The following is a 21,543-nucleotide window of genomic DNA, read 5'->3' as shown; positions in this document are numbered from 1 at the left end:
ATTCCCTAATAGGAGGCCTACAATATGCAATGTTCTAACTCGTTTCCATTTAAACCAAAAATAACCTAGCATTTTTTTTCAAGCTAGCCTTATTTTTTGTGTGACTGTAGATTATATAAGGATTTAAATGATATTAAATAACATAACATGTACTTCTGGCACTGTACTATGGGACAATATTACTGTGTGCTCAGGGCACCACTAGGAATAGTGGATGAACTTCCTGAAACTCTTGAGCTTCCTCTTTTGTCAGTCAGAAGGATGTAGAAAACCAGTGGGCTATAGCACACAATACTGTATTGTAGCACGTGCTCCTGTAATTATTCACCACTTGAATTCACTACCTGCCTTGCTGATTTCATGAATGGGGTAATACTTCCTAGGCAAGCCTCTGCTCTGGACATGCACTGAGGAACGCAAGCAATTATATCATAGGTAAGACCATGAAATTGTACAAAATACAGAATGGATAAGAATATCCTTCCTTATTCCTGTATAAAGGCAAGTAGCCGACTCTTATTGTACCTGCAGCTCTAAAGTTTGGGGCAGAAAAAAGCTCCAATTAATATCAACCGAGCAGTGTGTTATTGGAATCCTCTCCTTTTAATGGCTAGAACAGACTTCAAACCCTCATACCAGGATGGACCGAGATGCTTTTGTCTTGATGTTTGCATCCATGGAGCTAATTGTCAGCCAGAGGTGTAAGATTGGGATTGTGCATGAAGGTGCTACAGCGCATTCCCGCTCCTCCCAGGCACTGAGCCAGCTGGCTCGTCTCATTAATCACACCTCCTGCTGGAAGAACCTGTGATAATGAGCAAATCCAGGAGGCTGACACAAACTACCAGGTTGAGCATCTCATTTCTACCTGTAATTATACTTCACCCACTACTTGTGCCTTACTGGTGTACCTTTCAAAACATCCCTTTGTGGAACCCTGGTATGCTGTTGGAGAGAAAGACAAGAAAGAAATTGTAGAGCTACTAGCTGCCAGCAGTTTATTGATGAGAGCTTGATGGCCAACATGCAGAGCTTTCATTATCCATATCGCCAGTGATTCGCCACACTGGCATGGTGTGACAGAATCATGGCGCAAAACATAAACATAATAATAATTAAAAAAAAGAAAACATGGTAAAGGTGCAGAGTGAGAAGCCGTTGGAAGGGGAGGAACTGCTCCCTCTTGAACCACGTCGGAGCAACACAGACGAGCGAGGTGCTCAGAAGGTCATCAAAAGGCACATCAGTGTTTGTTTTGTCAGTGGACCTGGGGTCACTGCACTACATCTGGGTCTGGTCAAATCAGCGTTGTGGATTTACAGTCATTCCTGTCAGGGTCTAGAAAGGCAACAAGTCACTACATGCCCAGCGTCAGTTTTATTCTGGTGGTGCAAATGTGTATTCTTCATGGACCGGTCTAAAGACCTACTTCTGCACTTTTCTCAGCCTTGATTCACAAAAGGAGTCGTGTTCTTTGACATGAGAACGTAAAAGGCCAAAGGAGTACTGTATGTATATAATGTAATGTATGTAAAATAGGACTACTTCACTTTAAAGCAGTGAACATATAAAATGTACATGTCAGTCTTGGAAAAAAATATTTACAAAGTCCCTCTACAATCTGAAAATGAATGACTTGAAGGATGGGATCCTAAAAAAAAAGAAAACGTCACCTTTCAATCCAGGCTACAGTTTTTGCTGTGAATAGTAACAGTATATCACTTGTGGATGAATACTTCAAAAGTGAACAGTGTAAAATGAAAAAAAAAAGAAAGAAAAAGTGAGTCCTATATGATGCAATGATGTCACCTCCTCCTCTGGGGCTATCATTTGAAATGTGTTTTTTGTCACTATAGATCAGGTCTTATAGCCACATAACGGTCAATTCCCAGAATCCTAGTTACGGACACAAGATAAAAATGTATGGAAATTTAAATACGAGTTAAAAGCCATTGATGTCTGATAGCTTTCGTCTATTGCTCCACTGTAGGATCACAGCTAAGAACTCACCATTTGTTAAACTGCAGAGCACTATAAGCTTCAAACTGCCAACTCAACAAATGCATCATTAACAACAACAAAAATGTTCCCTTCGTGTTTTTGATCCAATAGAGACCAGTGTGTTGCGCTCAAAAATAATTTGGAAAATATGCAAGACGTACATTATCAGTTCTTCAACTGGAACATGTTCACATACAGTATGTTCACCTGGTGATCAAAGTTTATCTGGTTAGATTTTTCAGTCTGATTCCACAAGAGAAATGGGAGCTACTGAACTGACCTGACATCAGGTCATTGGATGCACCTGTTTAATGGGCGTGTTTTGTGTCAGTTTACACACGTCTAATTTTACTCCAAAAGAATTGAAAAGGACTGTGGATGCTGAAACAGTATGCTTGAACATTACAACAAGGTCACCTTATCTGTTTCAGAGTTAGTCTACCTGAGAATGGGGCCTTGGTTATAAAGGGGTGTCCCAGTCCACTCGCCTAGCTCGAACAGCTGAAACGTTACACTTCGGCACAAAGCCACTGCACTGCTCGCAAACAACCTTCAGCAAAAAACACTGGAGCTTACAACACTGTTTAAACTTACTCAGCTGAAAAATAAAGAGCATTCAATTATTTTTTATAACTCTGCAAGCCATTCTTTTTTTTTTTTTTTTTTTTTTTAACTGGCGCGACCTCATCTAGTACGAGTTGGCGTATTCAGGAGCGTGGAAGTCATTTCTGTCAGAACTGATACACGGCGTGTGTGTGTACGTAAAGCTCTGGTGCGCGACAGCTGGTGGTATTCCCAACTGTCTCGCCATTTTTTTTTCACTACTCCAAGACCATAATATAAAAAGGAACATAGTCAGTGAGATATATCAAGAACCGTAGAGAGTGGTGTTGACAACACAGGAGTTTCCTTAAAAGGGAAGAGAAAGATCAAAATGTAAATAAAACGAAACAAAAGGAAAAATAAATCATGCATTGGGTTTGCTCTATAGACAGAAGGAAAAAATAAGAGTCCATAGTTTTTTTCTTTCTTTCTTGTGTAATCAATGACCAGTCCCAGTGCTGTTGGGGGTGGGGCGGGCGAGGGGATTATTTCACAAGCCTCTTGGCCACGTCGCCATAGGCGATCTCGATCTCTTTGTCGCTGGGGCAGGTATTGGTGAACTCCTCGCGGGAGTAGGCATTGCCCAGGTACTTCCAGATGCCCATCATATCCTTGGGAATCTCAAAGCCCCGGTACTTCTTGGCCACAACCTGTAAGGCAAACAAATTGTTGGTTACAAATAAAAACAGCAAGGGATTCATAGACATCCATAAATAAAATTGCGCACACGCACACACACCTTGACAATGTGAAGCTTAGGAAGCAGGTTGCAGTCAGCGAGGGTCATGTCGTCCCCGTCCAAGAACTTGCGGCTGGACACCTTGACGTCCTCAATGCTGTTGTGGTCGATCTCGTCAGGCAGTGGAGAGCGCAGGTACTCGTCCAGCTTCTGCAGGGTTTTCAGCACACCTCGCTCCAGACCTGATCACCACACCAGACAGAACAAAACAGGACGCGTTTGACAGAATTCCAAATTATGTTTATTTTCCCTGAGTGATGCCACACAGGCAGGGTTCAGGACATATTGAGATGGCCATAACCTCAATGAAGATCTTCCTTACTACAGAATGACACTTCAAGTAGTTCCAAATCACTCCACATGGGGGCAGTAGAAGTCTGAACTTAACCCAAAGCCACCTTACTCATCTTGAGCATGTGCTCAGATCTTCTAAACTTCTAGGGAACTACGTCTTCACAAGGTATCCTAAACATACACCTCTCGCGTGTACCTGCCGACAGATGGCCGAGTAGGGTCCATTCGCTCTCTGTGTCGTGTCAAAACGTGTGTCAGCTGGGTTGTGTACACAAGCTTGTCCTTATCTATCAGTCGGTATAAAGTGAAGCAGCAGAACTATGTTTGCCCTCACTGTTTACTTTCGCCATGCCAGGCTAAGCGTGGAGTGTCTTAGCTGACCTCAGAGTTCCACAAACCAGCTTATACCAAGGCACACTGGGCAGCTTTTTGAAAGATTAGCCTACATGATCGCACAGATTTAAACAAGTGGATTTTTTTTCTGCCCCTCCTTGTGCCAAAATAACAAATGTATGTTAATTGGGCCTTTTGCTTGGCTGAGTAAAATGGACTAGAAGCGACGGCAGCTTATACAATGGGGCCCTGTGTGGAGAGGGTAAACGGCCGGGGTAAACAAGCGGGGCAGGGGCAAAGTGGGCCAGGACCTGGGCAACAGGCAGCTGGCACCGAGCAGATAGGGACACTGCAGAGAAGTTATGTCATCCAACCAGTCAGGACAAAGTGAATGGTCTCATTTCTCCATCTCTTTCTCTCATATCTCCCCTTTTCTTACTATCCCTGACATGGCACTTTCATCTTCACCTCACAACTGGAGATGAATTCCATTCCAATCTATGAAGCTGCCACCATCTTTAATTGAATAAAGAAGAAAACAAAACAAAAAAACATATTTCTACACTCATAATATGGAAGGTATTACGAGTGTGGAAATATATATATATATATATATATATATATATATATATTATTATTTTTTTTTTTTTCAAATCATTGCTTTGACCAATGATATTGTAGTCTTGTCGCCTAACAGTGGGTGAATGCTCAGTGGGTGGGTAACACACTTTAAGGTTCAGCCCATGACGAAGACTCACCTTCATTGCAATCAGGTTTGGAGTTTTTGATGAAAGCTGAAAATTTGGCAAAGATGTCCATCCCCGCTGTGTTGGACTCAGGGTGACGGGCACCAAGTTTGGCATACCTTAATCAGACAGAAACATGCACTCAGACAAATCACATGCCACAGCGAGCGTTACATGGTCAGAGCACTTCTAAGTGTTTCTTATTCACATCCATTCCACAAATCTACGGTGGACTGGCATACTGAGTCAGAGCAGAGGGAACATGCATTTTGCTACCAGTACCAGTTGTTACCAGTATCATTTTGTTTTCTATACTGCCACTGTTAGAGGTAAACTTGGCACAAGAACACAAGAACACTACTCATGGATGCTCATAGGGTGAGGCTGCTCCCAGCCAGACTCACTTGGGGGGGCTGAGGACATCCTCCAGGAACTCCTCGATCTTGTTGACGTCCGTCTTGACCTCTCCGTTAAAGGTGATGAAGGGCGGATGTGTGCCCGGGGCCAGGTTCTGCAGGTCCGCTGGTTTCCTGATGAAGGAAACAAACAGCACAGCACAGAGTTACACACCAAACCTGCTCTCTGTTGATGTGGATAGGCATCCACAGCTCAGCCTCAGTCACCTCAAAGCACAACAACATGTTTTCACAATGACCTTTTAAACTATGAAGAATAATTTACACTAAGCTTTTATGAAGTGTAGATACAAAGACTGCGGCACAATCTCAAGATCAGTATCAGAATAACACTACCGTAGCCTGCTACATGTGGAATAAATAGCACTGCCCTTTGGATGTGTTTGTGTAATAAATGTCATCATGACTACACTGGCTGACGAAATCCTAATGAGCATTTACATGCTGGCTGGTAAATTAGACAAGCTATTAGCCAGGTGAGAGGTGCTTCATTTCTGTTTTTCCTACCACTCCAGTGTTGATTGTGTGTGTGTGTTTGGGGGGGGGGGGGGGTGCTGTGTTGGAGGAGGGCCCCTGGGGTAAACAATGGCTCCCCGTGCTGGTGCCACACTGGAGCTTTCCAGACCTCTCCCGGCCGCTCAAGCCAGCTCACCATACTGCTCTGCACTTTCAGCACAGGTCATGTGAGGGAGTGGGAGCATTTAGGACTGTGAGGGTGTGAGGGTGTGTGTGTGTGTGTGTGTGTGTGTGTGTGTGTGTGTGTGTGTGTGTGTGTGTGTCATCTGTCGGGATGAAAGACTGTATTTGCACGTGCATGCGTGTGTGTGGTGTGTGCCTAAGGGCACTGAATGTGTACATCATGTTCCAGATGTCTCACAGAAGCTAGAGATGGTTGTGCATGGAGCATAATGAGAATATGATGAAAGGCCATCAACACAATGCTCCTCTTACCCAACCCTCACACTAGCTAGCCTACCAGAGGGAAAACACCCAACTGTTTATTCCCACAACTGATGCTGCTCACCCATGCAAATCCCATTCTGCAATAGAACCTTGAAACTGAAAATAGCCTATAACTCCATACAGTTATTATGCCACTTATTAATATTACGAAAAGTTTGAAAGGTAAATGAGCACAATGTTCAAAGAGCAAGTAAGTCTATTTGTGTTGGCCATGTTCACTTCCTAAATTAGACACTCAGCTGGTGCCAAGCGCAAAGTTTTGATCTCCTTCAAGAACTCCTGTTTGGAACAAAATGATTGTACCAACTAGTCGTTGGGCAGAAAACAACAGGAAGTGACCTAAACTCTTTGGCATGACCACCGGAAGCACCCTCGAGACACACACAAACACACTCTCTCAGCCCTGCTACTTGAGGAGAGATACGAGTTGGAAGATGAGGACATGGGACCAATTATTAAACTACCATTCCCCTAAAGGGGCAAACACTGCAGCACCTCATGCTGAGTTAACAGAATCCTCATGGACCAAGTGTACACACACACACACACAGACACACACACACACACCAAAAGTGATGATGAGCAAAATAAAAATCTGGTTTAAGATTCAGCATATCATGGATTGTCTCGTGCGCTTCCAAAAGCTGATGTATTAACCGTCCTCACATCCTGATTGAGCCAGTTGGTGTCCACCTCGAGCTTTGAGCTCTTCACTAAGCAGTCATTGCTAGCGGAAGAATGATTATTTTCTAAATAATCGGCATCGACCAATATCCGAGACGAGTATATTAAGCCAATTAACATGCAGGTGCATCTGTGGTCAGCACAGTGTTGTTGCTCAAGGAACTCGTGGGGCGAAAGCTGCCCTTGTGTAAATTAAATTACCCGCAGAATCCAGCCAGAACTTTTGAAACAGAGTATGTTGTTCCTGGGAGAAAACGGATAAGCTTAAATTCTTATTGTGTTATTATGCTTTATCATGCAAATAAAGGGAAAACACAGGCAAATATCAGCCAATAAAAATCGGCAGCACCTTGATTTCTAAAGATTCTTAAGTTGACCTTTAGTTATTGCTTTCTCTTTTCATTTTGCGTTGATAAATTGGAATACAACTAAACAGTGACGCTTTTGTCTGACATATTCCACTTAGTGGTGGGGATGGAGATCTTATGTGGAAAAAGAGGCTGAGGTCTCAACTGGAAACAAGCTGATCGGTCTGTGCTACTGTGGCTGGACGAACAAAGACATGTTTGAGAGGAGAAACAGAAGACAGCTCTTAGGAAGAAGGAGGCGGGAACTGTCTTTTTCAAATCCCTCTCGGCATTCCTTCAGCTCGACTAGTGCCCTTCTCCAAATGACTCTCCAGCTAACATTTTAACAGTTCATAATGTCACTTTCAATGTATGATGAGTATACAACCTGTCCAAGCTTTGTCTAAGGAGAATCTTTAAATGACCTAAAAATAGCTCCCTGATTTAAGCTTCAGGTTTGGAAGCTGGGAAAAGGAAAAACCAGGGAGCATTTAAATGACGCATCAGCAGGGAATCTTAATAGCTGGTTGAGACGCACACAGAAACCAGGCAAAAACTTCAGTGAAACTGTTTAACTGAGATTGTATCTGTCTTTTTATGGAAGAATAGCTTTTTAAAAATATAAATATGGATGTTGTTTATATTTGTCGCCCTCACAGACACTGCCCAGATCCAACGTGTTTATTTTCTCGATCTCTCGGAGCTGAGAAGGGTCATGGGAAAAGCAGATGAGCAGCTCCAGTGGTGGGGAGCGGTTTTGAGGTGGGCCTGATCCAGCACTCCGGCTCAGCCACTCACAGCAGTGAGGAGGGGCTGGCAGAGCTGCTGCAGGAAGCACTCACTGGGGAGGGGAGGGAGAGGAGAGGAGGAGAGAGGAGAGAGGGAGGAATCTCAGAGCTGGGGAGCCTGGAGATATTTAGGGAGCTGGGCACGAGAGAGTCAGTCATCTGCTGTTCTGGGAACAGGGTGTGGGGGATGAGGCAGGCGGGGTATGGTGTGCGGTGGTGGCATAGTGCGTGCTGTGTGGTGGGGTGGAGAGGTGCAGGCAGAGAGGTGGCTCACCTTTTCAGGTCCACCGTGGTGACGTTGAAGACCACACCCTTGAGCCACAGGATCATGAAGAGGCGCTGGGAGAAGGGGCAGTTGCCGATGCTCTCGCCATCACTCCCTGCCTGAGGGAAGCAGACAGGGGGGAAAGGAGTGTGAGATTACATAACACAAACATTATCAACCAACTTTTCCTCGCTCCGCAGCAATTACTGTAATAACTGTGGGTGTGACAGGAAAAAAAACATGAAAATAGATTACACGTTGCACCAGGCGTAGTGCTCTAACTGGACCACACCAAGTCAAATATGGAAGATTGCAGAAAATATAATCATTTGTTTGCTATGACATGTCACACATTTCACAAGTTTACTGTCCTTTTCACATCACCATGAATCAATGCCTACATTCAATGTTACCTCTAAAGTAAAACTGAAGACAGAGTGATCTACATTGAACGTAGAACTGAAAACAATGCTAAATGCTTTAGCAAACACTAGCGGGTCCAGAGGGCTTTCTGGATACAGTGGCTGTCACCATCAGGGCAAAACTCCAAGGCACTAAAGCCTTGTTCTGCTTTTCTTGAGACAGTGTTTCATTCACTCTCACTTGAAAGGCCAGCTCTCGAGAGAGAGCCCACAAGGAGCTGACCTTCATCCCCAGCCATGGTGGCCATTAATTCCTACTCAGATGTAACAGAATGCTGACAACAGATATGTGCAGTTAGTCACTCCAGGCATCCAAGCAGTGCTGGATCAAAGCTTCGGATGTGGGGAACGTGATCTTTGAAGTAATTTTGTGTGTGTGTGTGTGTGGAGAATAAATGAAAAAATAAAAAATACAAAACTGTTTGAACACACAGTCAGATAACAGCTCTCATTTATGCTATTTCAGTATCTCATTTTCAGCTGTGCTCAATAAGCCATGCAGATTCTCCGCACAGACTCAGATAGAGAATGATTCTAGAACAAATTTGGAACAGACAGCGCCGTGTGAATGCAGTGGGATGTTTTCCGTCCAATCGAACAAAGGTACCGTCCCAATGCTGCAAGGCAGCAGGCGTGAAATGAATTGCTGAAAATAATCTACTGCTGTGCAGTGGGAGACCTAGCCTGGCTCTGCCCTGCCACTGCTGCCAGCTCAGTCTTTGCTTAGATCATTATAGTCCAGAACTGATGTTCACAAGATGAAACAACAAGATGGGCCATTCTCAGGGGCCATCAATCACCGACCAGTGGGGGCGTCTATGAGTGATGAGGCTAAAATGGTTGCTGCTCAAATGGTTTAAAATTAACCCAAAAGTCTACACCCATTGGAATAGGATGACTAGAATAAAGTCCAGGGGAACAAGGCCAGCCCCTTTTCAGGGGTTAGGCTATTGAATACCAGCTCATTGTAGAAGAGAATTTAGGGTTAGACATAATGTAAGGCAGTTATGAACTTTCACTCTCCACATTTCACAACAGAATGAGATGTGAGGTGTGGGACAGAACACCACTGTCATTCCAGAAATGTCCAACTTTCTTTACTGATGGCTTAATTACAGCTGAATAGAAGAGGTCATGCATCCTTGAGAGGAAGCATTCTTCCTCCAGCAATGACATGGCAAAGGTATTCCTTTCTGAAGGTCACAGCAGCTGAGCTGCCAGGGCTGGAGGCAGGGAGGTCGCCAATCTCACATTCCTTCCCCCATATCTCAAATATGCGCTCACGATTTTGGGCTTGGTCTGATCTCAGGCCGAAGACCCCTCTCCTAGAGTGCCTGCGATGTGCAGGAGTCCAGGGAGAGTCGCCCGCTGCAGCAGTCATGGGCTGAGGGAGTCTATTAACGGAGTTGAGCACGAGCTAATTAAATCAGCATTCCTCAACGCTCCACCAGCAACACCAGCGGCCCAGAGCAGCAATGCACAGGAGTCGTTTGCATGACTCAGCAAAGACGAGAATGGGGTTCTCCCTGAAGTACAGAATTCTATAAGAATCCCTAAAAGGGAAGGAATACAGAGAGGAGAAATTAAAGAAAGAAATCTGTGGAAAAAAACACTTGCTTCTGCACAAGAACAGGGGAGAACATGCTGTGGACCATTCTTTCGGATTTATGCGTTTGTTTGGCTCTCTCGCACAATAAAACTCTGCATCTGGGTCTGCATTTCCTCCTGGTGAATAGGGGCTTTGTTCCTGATGTTCCCCTCTCTCTCTCTCCCTCTCTGCCCCCCTGCTGGTGTTGACAAGCCTGCTGGGGTACGCCTCCTGTTGTGCTCAAGCTGTTTACCGTGTTTGAACCTCCATTACGAGACTTTCCTGCGCGCTTGGCTTCCCTTGGAGAAGCCCCGATTAAAGCCTCTTCTGAACTCCAAAAGCTTCTTCTTATGAAACGTTCAGCTCTTGATCTGTCTGAGGCGCATGATGTTTAATCTTAATGCCACTATTTTTAAAGGGAGAGCATGATAATGAGGTGGCCAACGTCTGTTTGCAGACCTTTCCTCCGCTACACTCCTTTGCGCGCCAGCCGTGAATCACAGACAACCAGGAGGGGGTTAGTCTGACAGCGACACGGGAACAGTTCCCATGGCAATGGATGGATATGTCTATGACACTGCCGGCCTCATCTCAAAGGAGAGAAAAGAACAGAGGATCACAGTAGGCCACAAACGGTGCATGCTTGAGAGTGCAGGCCACACAGACGCACACACATTTGACAGAGCCCTCAGCATCACGGGATAATATGCCAGGCACTCTGCCTTCTCCACGGCAGGCTGATATGAAGCTCCCGGCAGGCATGCCCTTGGCTCGCTATATTTAGTAAGGCACAAAGGAGGTCCTCGCCGTTTGGGAGGCAGACAGACACTGTGTGCAGACAAAGCTCCGGTAATGGCTGCCGTCTTGGCACTGGCCGTTTCCCCCTCAGACGCCCAGCACCGGCACTGATAATCAAAGTCCCTGCACAGGCCTCAGCCCCAGAAGCCCACAGCTGCAGCTGCCGCAGGATAGAGGGAAGGAGGAAATGGAGGAGAGATCCAGAGAGAGAAAGAGTCGGGGGTGGGGGGGTTCAAACAACTATGATAAGGAATAGAAAGTGTGTGTGTGTGTGTGAGTGTGTGTATGAGGTGGGGAGTAGCAGAGACCGATAAAAACAACTTCATTAAAATGATTTTGAGGGAGAGGAAGAAGACAGAATAAACAATGGGATAGAAGGAAAAGAGTAGAAGAGAACAAAAAAGAAGCAAGAGAAGAGACAGCAGTGAGCAAGCATAGAGTATGACAGAGTGGCTGTGGATATGAGGGAGAGTCAGATAGAGGAAGAAGAAACTCCAGGCCACTCCCTCCCTCAACCCGCTGTAACTTTTCAAAAGTCCCAGAGGTTTTGCTCTTCCTCTCCTCGTCATCCACCCCTTCCCCCTTCCCCTCTCACACTCTCCTCTCTGTCTGAGGCCCCTGTGCTGGGTCAGGAGGCAGAAACTATTCTAGAAATGTCTCTGCAGTTGGGTCCGGGACAGAGCGCTTGTTTAGTTTGGGTGAGGATGCCTGCAGGGTGAGCATTTCCTCTGAGACAGCTGTGATCACACGCCGGCTGCAAGAGTGCCTGATGCAACAGTAATGAAACCCTCGCCAACCCAGGGAGGAGACGTTCAATCACAGGCTAGAGGCCACACTTCAACATGCGCTCACAGGCTAAACACTACTCTTTTGCTCTATAACTGAGCGTTTTGTAACCCATCTCCCATCTGTAACACAACTAAGCTGTTGCCCCTTTCAAAAATTGAGTCCATTTCCATTTCATGTAAAAGAGTGGGAATAAGTTCCAATCAAATAAATCTGTGCTAAATTATATGTTAGACTGCATCCAAATCCTCAGTCTCTTCCCTTCTATGTGATTCCAAAATCAGAGCGATGGTTTTACCAGAGCAGACCACTCTCCCACTGTCTTAACAAGTTTCCTTTTCTCCAAGAAAACTCAAAACCCTCTCAGTCTGAAACGTTGGGACATTCATGTGAGAGAGAAAGCTGAGGTCATTCTGTAGAGTGCACTCAACAAACACACAGGGAGGAAAAACAGCATAGTGCTCTTTTTGTGTGCTACCGTTACAAAGACGTCATGTTTGCTCTAAAAAAAACGAATTGGGAAAAAAAAAGAAGAGCCCCTGATACGCAAGCTAACCAATTACTTTCAGGGAGAACACCTTATATGGTCACAATATCAAGGCCAAGTCTGGGAAAATATTGGTGAAATAAAAAGGAGGAAATCAAGCACTGCCGAGATCAGTGGTGACTCCAAAGCTGGCAGACTTGTGACTTTAGAACAGAAAACGTTTGGTATGACACACACATTACAAAAACATAATGTGAACTCACTGACTGAAACGTCTGTCTGCTGAACACTATGCCTTAAAACAGATTTCTTTTCCTGTATATGGGAGGAGTGTTTGAATATAGTCTGATATATGAACCTTTACAGACCACATTATGAACTCTGCCTCTCTCTATATATTCCATCTCCCTTTTTCTCTATAAACCCAGACACCCAGGCGTACAACTGCCAATGGAGACGGTGACTCACACAGTAGTCACAGATGTAGCTTCCTGTGAGGAGCAAGGAGCACAATGCAGCTGTGGACTGCCATTCATCGGCAGAGGACCCACTGCTGCACGCCGTCACTGCTGATGAGGTCATCTCCCCACATGACCAGGCACATCTTCCAACACCTTGGCAATCAGCCATCACTTCAGTGAACCTCGCTTAACTCGGTGGCTGATGAGATCAACTCATTGACGAGGCTGAGCTAAGGTGGTTAGTCCTGTGTCGGTAGATGTGGGATGGCGGCTGATGAGGTCGTGTGTTGGCCAGGGTGACCCCCAGTGCTTAGGCTCTTGTTCTCCATTACTGACTGATCATAACTGACAACAGGCGTATTGTGTTGCACCCACTCAACCCCCCACTTGCCTCACAATCGCTTCCTCAACAACCAGCCAGTGCCAGGGCGGGTGAGATTCCAGCCTCTCGGACCGGCCTGGCGGTTCAGCTCCGTTGGGTAGGGGGGGCAGAGGGTGGCAAAGCTTGGGCCCCACCCTCTGAATCAAAGCTATATTTAGCCGCGTGACAGCCTTGCCTTTCCCCAGCACTCGACATTCTGTATGGGGGTGGTGGGTGGGGAGGGGTGCTCAGGTTCAGACCACACTATTACCCAAAAAGGAGCTAGTGGTGAGCACAGGCCACTTCTCACACTGCCACGCGAGAGGAATGTCCAGCCAGGCCACACAAAAAGAAAGGGAACGTGTATTATGTGTGCATGTGTGTGGAGGGTGGGGGTGTGAACAAGTAAGAAAGGAAGAAAGGAAAAAAAGAAAGAAAGAAGAGAGGGTGTCTGAAGGCACATGGTGACTCTGCATGTAACCATGGAGAGAGACACCGTGTAGAACATCACACCCAGCCAGCAGCCTTGACTCAGGCAGACGTCAGTGTGTGGAAAGAAACCACACGGTCGCTCCCACCCAAAGACCTACCACGGGAGGACCAACACCAGACATGGCTACAGTTGACCCGCATCTCACAGGCAGCTCAGCCTCAACCTTACTTGCATTAGTCTCCCAACCAGTGGAAGTTTGATCAAATTGGTTTCCAGGCTTCTAACCCTGGCCACTTTGAGCAGCTTAGCACACTACTACCAATAACAAACAGATTTAATTCAACAGTCAACAAAATCCCTTATGCCAGGTTTTAATATGGCCAGGGTGTAAGCTATACTTTGAGGGTCATAGCAAGGACTAAGCTGACATTATGTTGTAAAGATAGTGAAACAACGCTATGATACATACAAATACAATAACATTAAATGGCAATTACAACCATGAGCCATACTGGGATGTATAATGGCCTGACTTGGCATAACACTGACCTGGGGATGGTCCTAGAAATAGTTAGCACAGGGGATGCAAATGTTAAGATAGAGGAACATTGGTGTTCATTGTTACCTGTGAGCTGTGTGTACATTGTGGCTATCCAGTACAAATACAGGAGTATTTCTAAGAGATAAAAAACCTGACCGAGTTTCAGGGGAATCAGAAGGCATTGTCATAAGAATGAAAAGGGAGGCTCTATGTGACTCCAACAAATATTAGCCAGACATCGTGGAATGAGAGTTTATGACATAAGTAAATGTTGAACAGAACAAATATGTACTTGTAGGCTAGTGGTACAAAGTTAAGATTTTAGGAAATTATTGTTCTTAAAGTGAAAAAGCGCACAAAGAAAGACAACACAGCACATAGCAAGAATTTCCCAAAGGAGACAAAAACATATAGGCTAAAATGATTCAGACATCGATCCTATTGCTATATAAAAAAGGCACATCCATATTGGCTCTTGAACTGATCCTCACACAACAAACTCCAGACTGATGAGCAACAGTCACATGCTAGACGAACATCCTGACTTCCACATCTGTCAACACAAACACACACACATACACACATCTTGACTTGATCACAGTCACGTACACAAACATTACGAAAAAGTTGACAACTGACAGCATTCAAAATCAGCGTACACAGTACATTAACCTCTTTGCAGGGACTGTGTAATCAGCAGCACAAATAGAAAATGGCTTAGGCCCCCCACAGAGACGCCTGATGTCTAGACCAAGCCCAACCACCCTTGGCACAAACACAATACCATGGGCGTTTCACATGGTGGCACGGCCTGTGGTATGGAGCATTTGTAACGAGACACAAACATCACGGTTACGTCTCCATTTGAAGTCTAGTATGGTGGATGGGTGGGTATGGGAATACTGATTACAACATGACAGATGAGAGAAAGGTTAAAGATAAAAGACCAACACTAGGATATCAGAGTTGAGAAGTTTTTGAACAGAGAACATTTGCAGTGCAGACAATGAAAGGACTGGTAATTAAATGTGCACTTGTATTTATTGTCTCACCAAACATCCCAATAATCCTTTGCAACATACTCAATGACAACAACAATGGCAATTACACAATGTCAAAGTCAAGGGCCATTCTTCTCCACTGCTGTGGGGAATATGTTGTTGTACTTACCTTGAAGCTCACTTGTCCTGTTACTCAATTTAACCACAAGTATAAAACCTACAGGTAACAGGAGATGAGTGGGCTGTGTTGTGAAGGATCATGTTGCTGTGTGCACAGAGCAAACCGTAAGCTGCCTGTAATTATGGAGACATGGCACAGAGATGTTGCAGCTATAAAGAAATACATGTTGTCAGACGAATCAATACATGGAATTGCTGTGTGTCCCGATTCATATGGCCCCCCACATGTAGCACTAATGCACATTGATTGCTACAGTCAATGTTGATATTCTTCAGGGCCTTGAAACGGTTCTAAGATGGGAGGATTCCCAGATTTAAAGACTGGAGAGGTGACAAGTCATCAGTATGAAGGTCAACTATCATCACCATAAACAAGAGGGTACAGGTCTCCACTAGTCATAAAAGCTGTCTGACAGACAAGGCAAGCTATTGTGGCAGTTAAAGTGACAGCAGAAGAATAAAGAGGGGATCACATGAAAAGCTCAGGACGAGGCTGAGACTGCCATATAACAAGTTGCCATAGAACACTCCCTGTGCCGCTCACAATGTCAAGCATGAGTAAGGGCTTGACCACTCAGCGGGCTTCCACACAGGAAAGAGAAAGCTCAGAGCTGTGCAAAAATCAGATGACACTAATCACCATTCTGAGGAGAAGCCAGTTTGGGCTGATCCTCTTAGGCTCTCTGACAGACCAGTCATTGAGTTTATGTTTGGCAATTCATCCCACTAAGCCAGCCTATATAGATGAACCAATTTTAAAGGATCTGGAGATCCCACCAATGCAGTGAAAGTGAAACCAACCATTTTTTACAATCACCCTTCAATTACTACCCCTCTCCCCTCTCTCAACAAAATCTTTAACTATTCCCTCTCAGTCTGTACTCATGTTGATTTAAGCAGGGGGTCACTTCCCGTCATTGGGTCTACAAGAAATGCCTCATTTGTCGCTTCCCAGTTTCCCAGAGAGAAGTACCAGAGTGGGGGGGAAGAGTTTTTTTGAGTGGGCTACTGAGGCACTTTTCAGTGGAGGATGTGGTTCAACTCTGACTCATAAGGATAACAGCATGGTACAGATGAGTATACACTAGGTCGGCCAACAGAGGCATTTGGTTAGGTTTTGCACTGGCAAACACTGGTCTTTGTTTCCAAGAATGTCCACATGTATGTGTCTAATATTGGTTTAGCAAAGAATGCTAAAATAATGGGATACCAGGTATGCTTGGAGAGGTTTCGCCATTTAGCCCAAGTAAGCATTCAATAGTAATAGCCCAATCTTAAATAAATAATTTCTGAGGCACACACCAAAGACACGGTTCTTAGAAGCAAGCCAAGAGCCCAGGGCTGGTGGGTCCTTAGGGTAGCAACAAGGTATCCAACCCTCATAACCTTCTTATAAGAGGAATCATCCTACAGTCTGGGGTTAGGCACTCTTGGGTCCATCCCTTGGAGGTTTCCATGTGAATTGAGAACATATGGGTGGATCCATGCTTGACAGGTATTTACAGCTCACATTCTTCCCGGTGTTCATATCTAATCAGTATGGTAGATATTTCACTCCCAACCCAACTCCATTTCATAGCTCATTTCGCAAATTAGCAAATGGAGGGGGTGGGGGGTGGTGCCCTATAGGTGAATATGTGATGGCAAGGCATTCCAGCAATAGTATGGAAGGTGAAATTATTTGTTTTGGAAGCAGTGTGTGAAATACAGTCCAAGGTAATGGAACATGAACAGGCATGATGACCAAGAAACCTGCTGAGCAGTCCTGCTGCTCTTTTGGAGGTGGGGAAGGGGTGAAAGTTCAAAGACGTTTAACGCACTACAAATTATACTAGTTAGCGAAAAACTGATCCAGTGTCTTGTAAGCAATATTTAATCTGGCAGTGCATCCATGTGGGTGCAAGGGTTGATTTTAGTGTTATTTAGCATGGCTAACTGAGCAACTGCACGGATCCCATCAATAAAATCCTTTGGTACAGAGGCCAGGGCTCATCCCAGCACTGCAGAAAACAAAACAGTCACCATGGCAATCTGGTGAAAGCAGACAAAAACACTGCTGTCTGCTTCATAGTGGGTAACAGCCTGGTGAACTCAGACTCCGCAGGATTACGAGTCGGCTTCTCTCCCTTCAAGTCACCGGTCATTAAAACCGATGCATAAAAAGCATTTCTGAAGAGCAAGATCTAGAATTTCAGAGTGAGTCATCTGTGCAGTACTACAGTTTGACTTGTGTGACTTAAACTTAGATGTCGTTCAGGGCAACTGAACACACTGGAACCATGGTTGCAATGGTGGCACCTTTGAAGTCCTCCTTATCTGGTCCAGACAGTTTACCTGTAATCATTAGAGTGGACGACAAAACTCCTCAGTTTCAGTCTATGATAAATATGGAATTCCTCCATAAAAAAGGTGTGTGGAGAGGTGGGACAGGGGGATTGCTGGGGATGGAATGGTGCAATGCTGCAGCTGGAAGTATTGGCCTATGCTACTGGTACACTTTATCAGTCATTGCCAGCAGCAGTGGTTTGTTTGGTGCCTATGGCAACATGCACGCCTGCCTCATTGTCTTAGAAAGAGCCTGTCTGATGTACCAGACTGGGAGCAATGATGAACAGCACCATGGCTACATCAATAATGCAAGTCAGCTTCAAAGCCGGACTGCAAACAAACAGAGCACAGACAGAGAAAGGGAGGCAAGGAACATTAGTTATCACACTTTGCTCGAAAGTGCACACTCCACAAACAGACAAAGAAACAGACATGCAACACACATGCACGCACAGACACACACACAAACAGACAGTAACAGCCAACAGCCAACAACAAACAGCCCCCAAAGAGTGGAAGGGAGGCTCAGGAACATGTGAGGTGCTGTTGGCAGGGAGAAGTTGGTCTCTGAGGTGGCTCACTGCTGCTCACTGGCTGTATCATTTGTCTGCCAAGGGCAGCTGATTACATCCTAACTGAAAGCACATTATTATCAATGCAAAACATGTATGCTTTCTCTCCCTTCTCTCCTCTATCTCTGGACCTCTGTTCAAGACATCAGTCATCATACAAATAATGAGCTTATGTGTGAAACCTAAAAGGGGTTTTCTAAACAAAGCAATTAACAGAATGCAGTTCAAAGCATCTGTTAAACAAATATTTTTATAATATTTAATTAAGCTACTTCACTTGAGAGCCAACAAATGTAGGCATCATCTCCTTCAGTAAATCTGTGCACTGCCAGTATCTTTGCTGAGCATCAGTCACTGTAAGTCTAGGCCTGCAATCAGCCGAAAGACTGAAGCATGAGCTGCAATTAACAGCTCCAACCACTTGTACCAAAAGGGAAGCCATCCATAAATCTATCCAGAAACACCCTACTAATACTTCCAATGGAGATATTTAATGCAGTGCGCACAGTAAAGTGTCAGTTTGGTAGCTACATTCACTACACTGTGTAGGCAAAGTTTGATCATTAATTTTTAAACCCACCACTTTAAGGGGTGAACGGAGGAGAAGAGGCACCAAAGCCGCAGAGGCTCCTGGGATTACAGCATGCAATGGATCATCAACTTCAGTCATCAGAGGAATCTTACATGGCTTTGTGATTGCATCACTACAATAAGCACGGTTACCCACAGTGTAGGACTGTGTGCCCCTTTTTGGCCCATAATTAAATTCAGCGCCCACCCCACCCCCTTTTACTCCCTCTTCTTCCCCCTCCCTCCATGTCACCCTCTGTCCCACCCCCTCTGCCTGTTTTCCCTCTAGGTTTTTCCCGCTCTACCAAGCAAAAGGGCCCTAGAAAAAAAAGAACACATCACAAATGGGGAGCAGCCGGTAGTTGGGCCTGCATCAAGCCCCCTGGACAACATGTTTTCCAGAAAATATCCATTATTCTCCTTTGGAGTCAACACATGTTGACTGAGAGGGATTGTAAAAAGCTTTATCACTGAACCCTAACACTCTTGTACAGACAACAGAATACAATTGTAATTTTAAAAGCTATGGTGGTCACAGGAGTGTGTCACAAGTCAGACCATCTAGATATTAGGCTATTTGGGCTCGGCTACTAACAGAACACCTTTATCTCTTGACCAGGATGAAATCCGTTATGCCATTATATAGTGAACATAACTTAACCAAAAGTCTCAATTTGATCTTCAGCATCTGATCATGTTAGTTCACAACATCCCACGGTTACACAAAGGATCAGTGCCAGTTTAAGGTATGCTACAATCCCGAACAGTATCCTTGACCGGACGGATATCCTGTCAATGCCTTTGGCTTCATTGTTTCGGCAGTGGAAGAAAACGTTGGCTGCCTGGAAAAAAATAGTCTACGTTGGGACATGGCTATTCAAACTATTGTCATTCTTTAAAATGTAGCACAAAGCAGTGCGAAGGTAACTGATTATGTATAGCCTACCTACAATTATCATTTTAGTGGTTCGACGAAGCTTTGGGCTGTAAGAGCGTATCCGCCCTTTGCGGCTGACATCCATAGCCCACATGGCAGCTAATGCTGCTACTCTACGACCTTTTAAATCATTTTAATTGTTCATTTTGGTTGGATAACACCGTAAGGACCAGACCAGACTATAACTTGTGTTGATCAATTCAACCGCCACAAGTTAACCTAAAGTGGCTGTGCAAAGACAACATTAAAAACAACAACGCTATAAAGCTACATTCCAGTCGTTAGTAAGACGTTAAGTTTATCCAAATGAACGCAATTTCGTAAAAATGTCGTTGTGCCGTTTGTTTATCGTTTTCACTGTCTTTCTAATAGGAGAAAAACGCATAATGTGAGATAGGATAACTTGGACGAATCTGGGAATCCTTACCTTTACAAAGAGTTCGATAACGGGTTCGTTATCTCCCTTCACTCCGTTCTGGGGTACCGAAAGAGACATATTTAAGTAAGTTTTTGAAGTTTCCACCGAAACTGGCCTCCTCAGCCAAAGAAAAAAGGGCAACTGTTTTCCCAGCAGCGATCTTCTCCGCCTCCCCGTCCGTATGCCTTCGGATAACCGTTTTCCCCAACCAAGTTGTGATGGCCAGCTGAAACCGCGTAGCAATTCTCACACAAGACGAGTTCACGCGGCTCGTTCGCCACTGGTCCCGCCTGACACAAAGAATAATATTTCTCCGCTTTTCTAGAAGCTCGATATGGTTCTCAATGCATTGTTGGACCTCTCCGACTCAATCTTTTATCGGTGAACTACACAGGAGTATGATGGGGCAAGAAAAAAAGCAACGGGAATATTTAAAGGCGTGATGTCATCTGCACGACAAACAAAAAGTGGGCTGGGTTTCTGTGGAGTCTTGAAGAAGAGTGCTCGTTGCGCCCTGGTTGCGCCTGTGCACGCGGTGTAAAATAGCCGCAGGACGAATGCCTGGGAATGGCAGGTTGACAATTCCAGGCTATTTGTTTACCCACCAAATACATTATGATATTATGAAAAAGGCCACCCTAAAATGCACTTCCACCAACACACAAACTTTTTCGACAGTAGGCCACTACTGAGGGCCAATTCTTGACCTAATTCTCTAATTCAACCATCTGGTCGTTTGCTAGGCAAAATAGGCGATGAAGGGAACCTGATAACAGAAACAGAGAGATCAATGAAGCTAATTCTTACACCATGCAATGTTATTTAGTTATTATATTGTGTTATTTTGCATCTATTTCTCAGTCAACGAAAGGCATTTCACTGGTTGTTCTGCTCTAACTGGCTTAATTCAGCTGGCTGGCGTCATCCCTTGGGACCCTGTTAATGCAGGCCCTAGCAACCGTACACAGAGATGTGCCACTGTCCCTGCCAGCCTCAGGCAGTATTGGAGCAGGTGCTACAAAACAAAACCTTGGATTAGAGGCATTTATTGATAGCTGAGGCCCTACATGCCACCTAATTTCCATACGTTTACATGGTGATTTTCATTACTATACTTAGTTTTAGCTTGAGGTGGACAGCCTAACAAAAGCGGTTATAGACATGGTGGACAGAAAAGCAATGATTAGAACAAAGCAACTCACCCCAAATGAAGATGGGGATGTCTGCTGGTCTAGTGCTCAAAAACCTGTTAACAGTCTATATTAGTTAATTATTAATTATATTCTAAAAAATATGTTTGGCTCACCCAAACACTGGAGATTTTTCTCTTTTTTTGTATCTAATAACTGAAAGTAGCATTTTTGGCCATTCATATTAAGCCTTATTGGACAAAATATTGTCCCCAAAATGGATATACACCCAAGGCCAGAGAGGCGAGGCCAAATTAATTACTTTTATTCAATATGCAAGTCAGTGGGTCC

At 44.7% G+C, this 21,543-nt stretch overlaps 1 protein-coding gene across 1 annotated transcript; it reads right to left on the bottom strand.

Moving 5' to 3' along the window:
* Nucleotides 1-972: 972 nt before the first annotated feature.
* Nucleotides 973-20,524, bottom strand: clic4 (chloride intracellular channel 4). The gene is made up of 6 exons (XM_062522591.1): nt 20,072-20,524; nt 8,189-8,298; nt 5,121-5,246; nt 4,729-4,835; nt 3,344-3,525; nt 973-3,254 (listed from the first exon to the last, which is right to left on the bottom strand). The coding sequence occupies exons 1-6, from the start codon at nt 20,138-20,140 to the stop codon at nt 3,090-3,092; spliced, it is 759 nt and encodes a 252-aa protein (XP_062378575.1). The 5' UTR covers nt 20,141-20,524; the 3' UTR covers nt 973-3,089.
* Between the last annotated feature and the right edge of the window lie 1,019 nt (nt 20,525-21,543).

The sequence above is a fragment of the Sardina pilchardus genome, chromosome 20, assembly GCF_963854185.1.
Source record: "Sardina pilchardus chromosome 20, fSarPil1.1, whole genome shotgun sequence".
In the NCBI taxonomy this organism is placed as follows: domain Eukaryota; kingdom Metazoa; phylum Chordata; class Actinopteri; order Clupeiformes; family Clupeidae; genus Sardina; species Sardina pilchardus.
This window is presented reverse-complemented; position numbering and strand designations above follow the sequence as displayed.

What these genes read in the sequence shown, in the direction of transcription:
- clic4 (XM_062522591.1), bottom strand. Translation starts at nt 20,140, where the DNA reads ATGTCTCTTTCGGTACCCCAGAACGGAGTGAAGGGAGATAACGAACCC. An exon ending in GATGTCCTCAGCCCCCCCAA is followed by an intron (nt 4,836 to 5,120) that starts GTGAGTCTGGCT and finishes TGTCTGATTAAG; the next exon opens with GTATGCCAAACTTGGTGCCC. An exon ending in CTAAGCTTCACATTGTCAAG is followed by an intron (nt 3,255 to 3,343) that starts GTGTGTGTGCGT and finishes TTTGCCTTACAG; the next exon opens with GTTGTGGCCAAGAAGTACCG.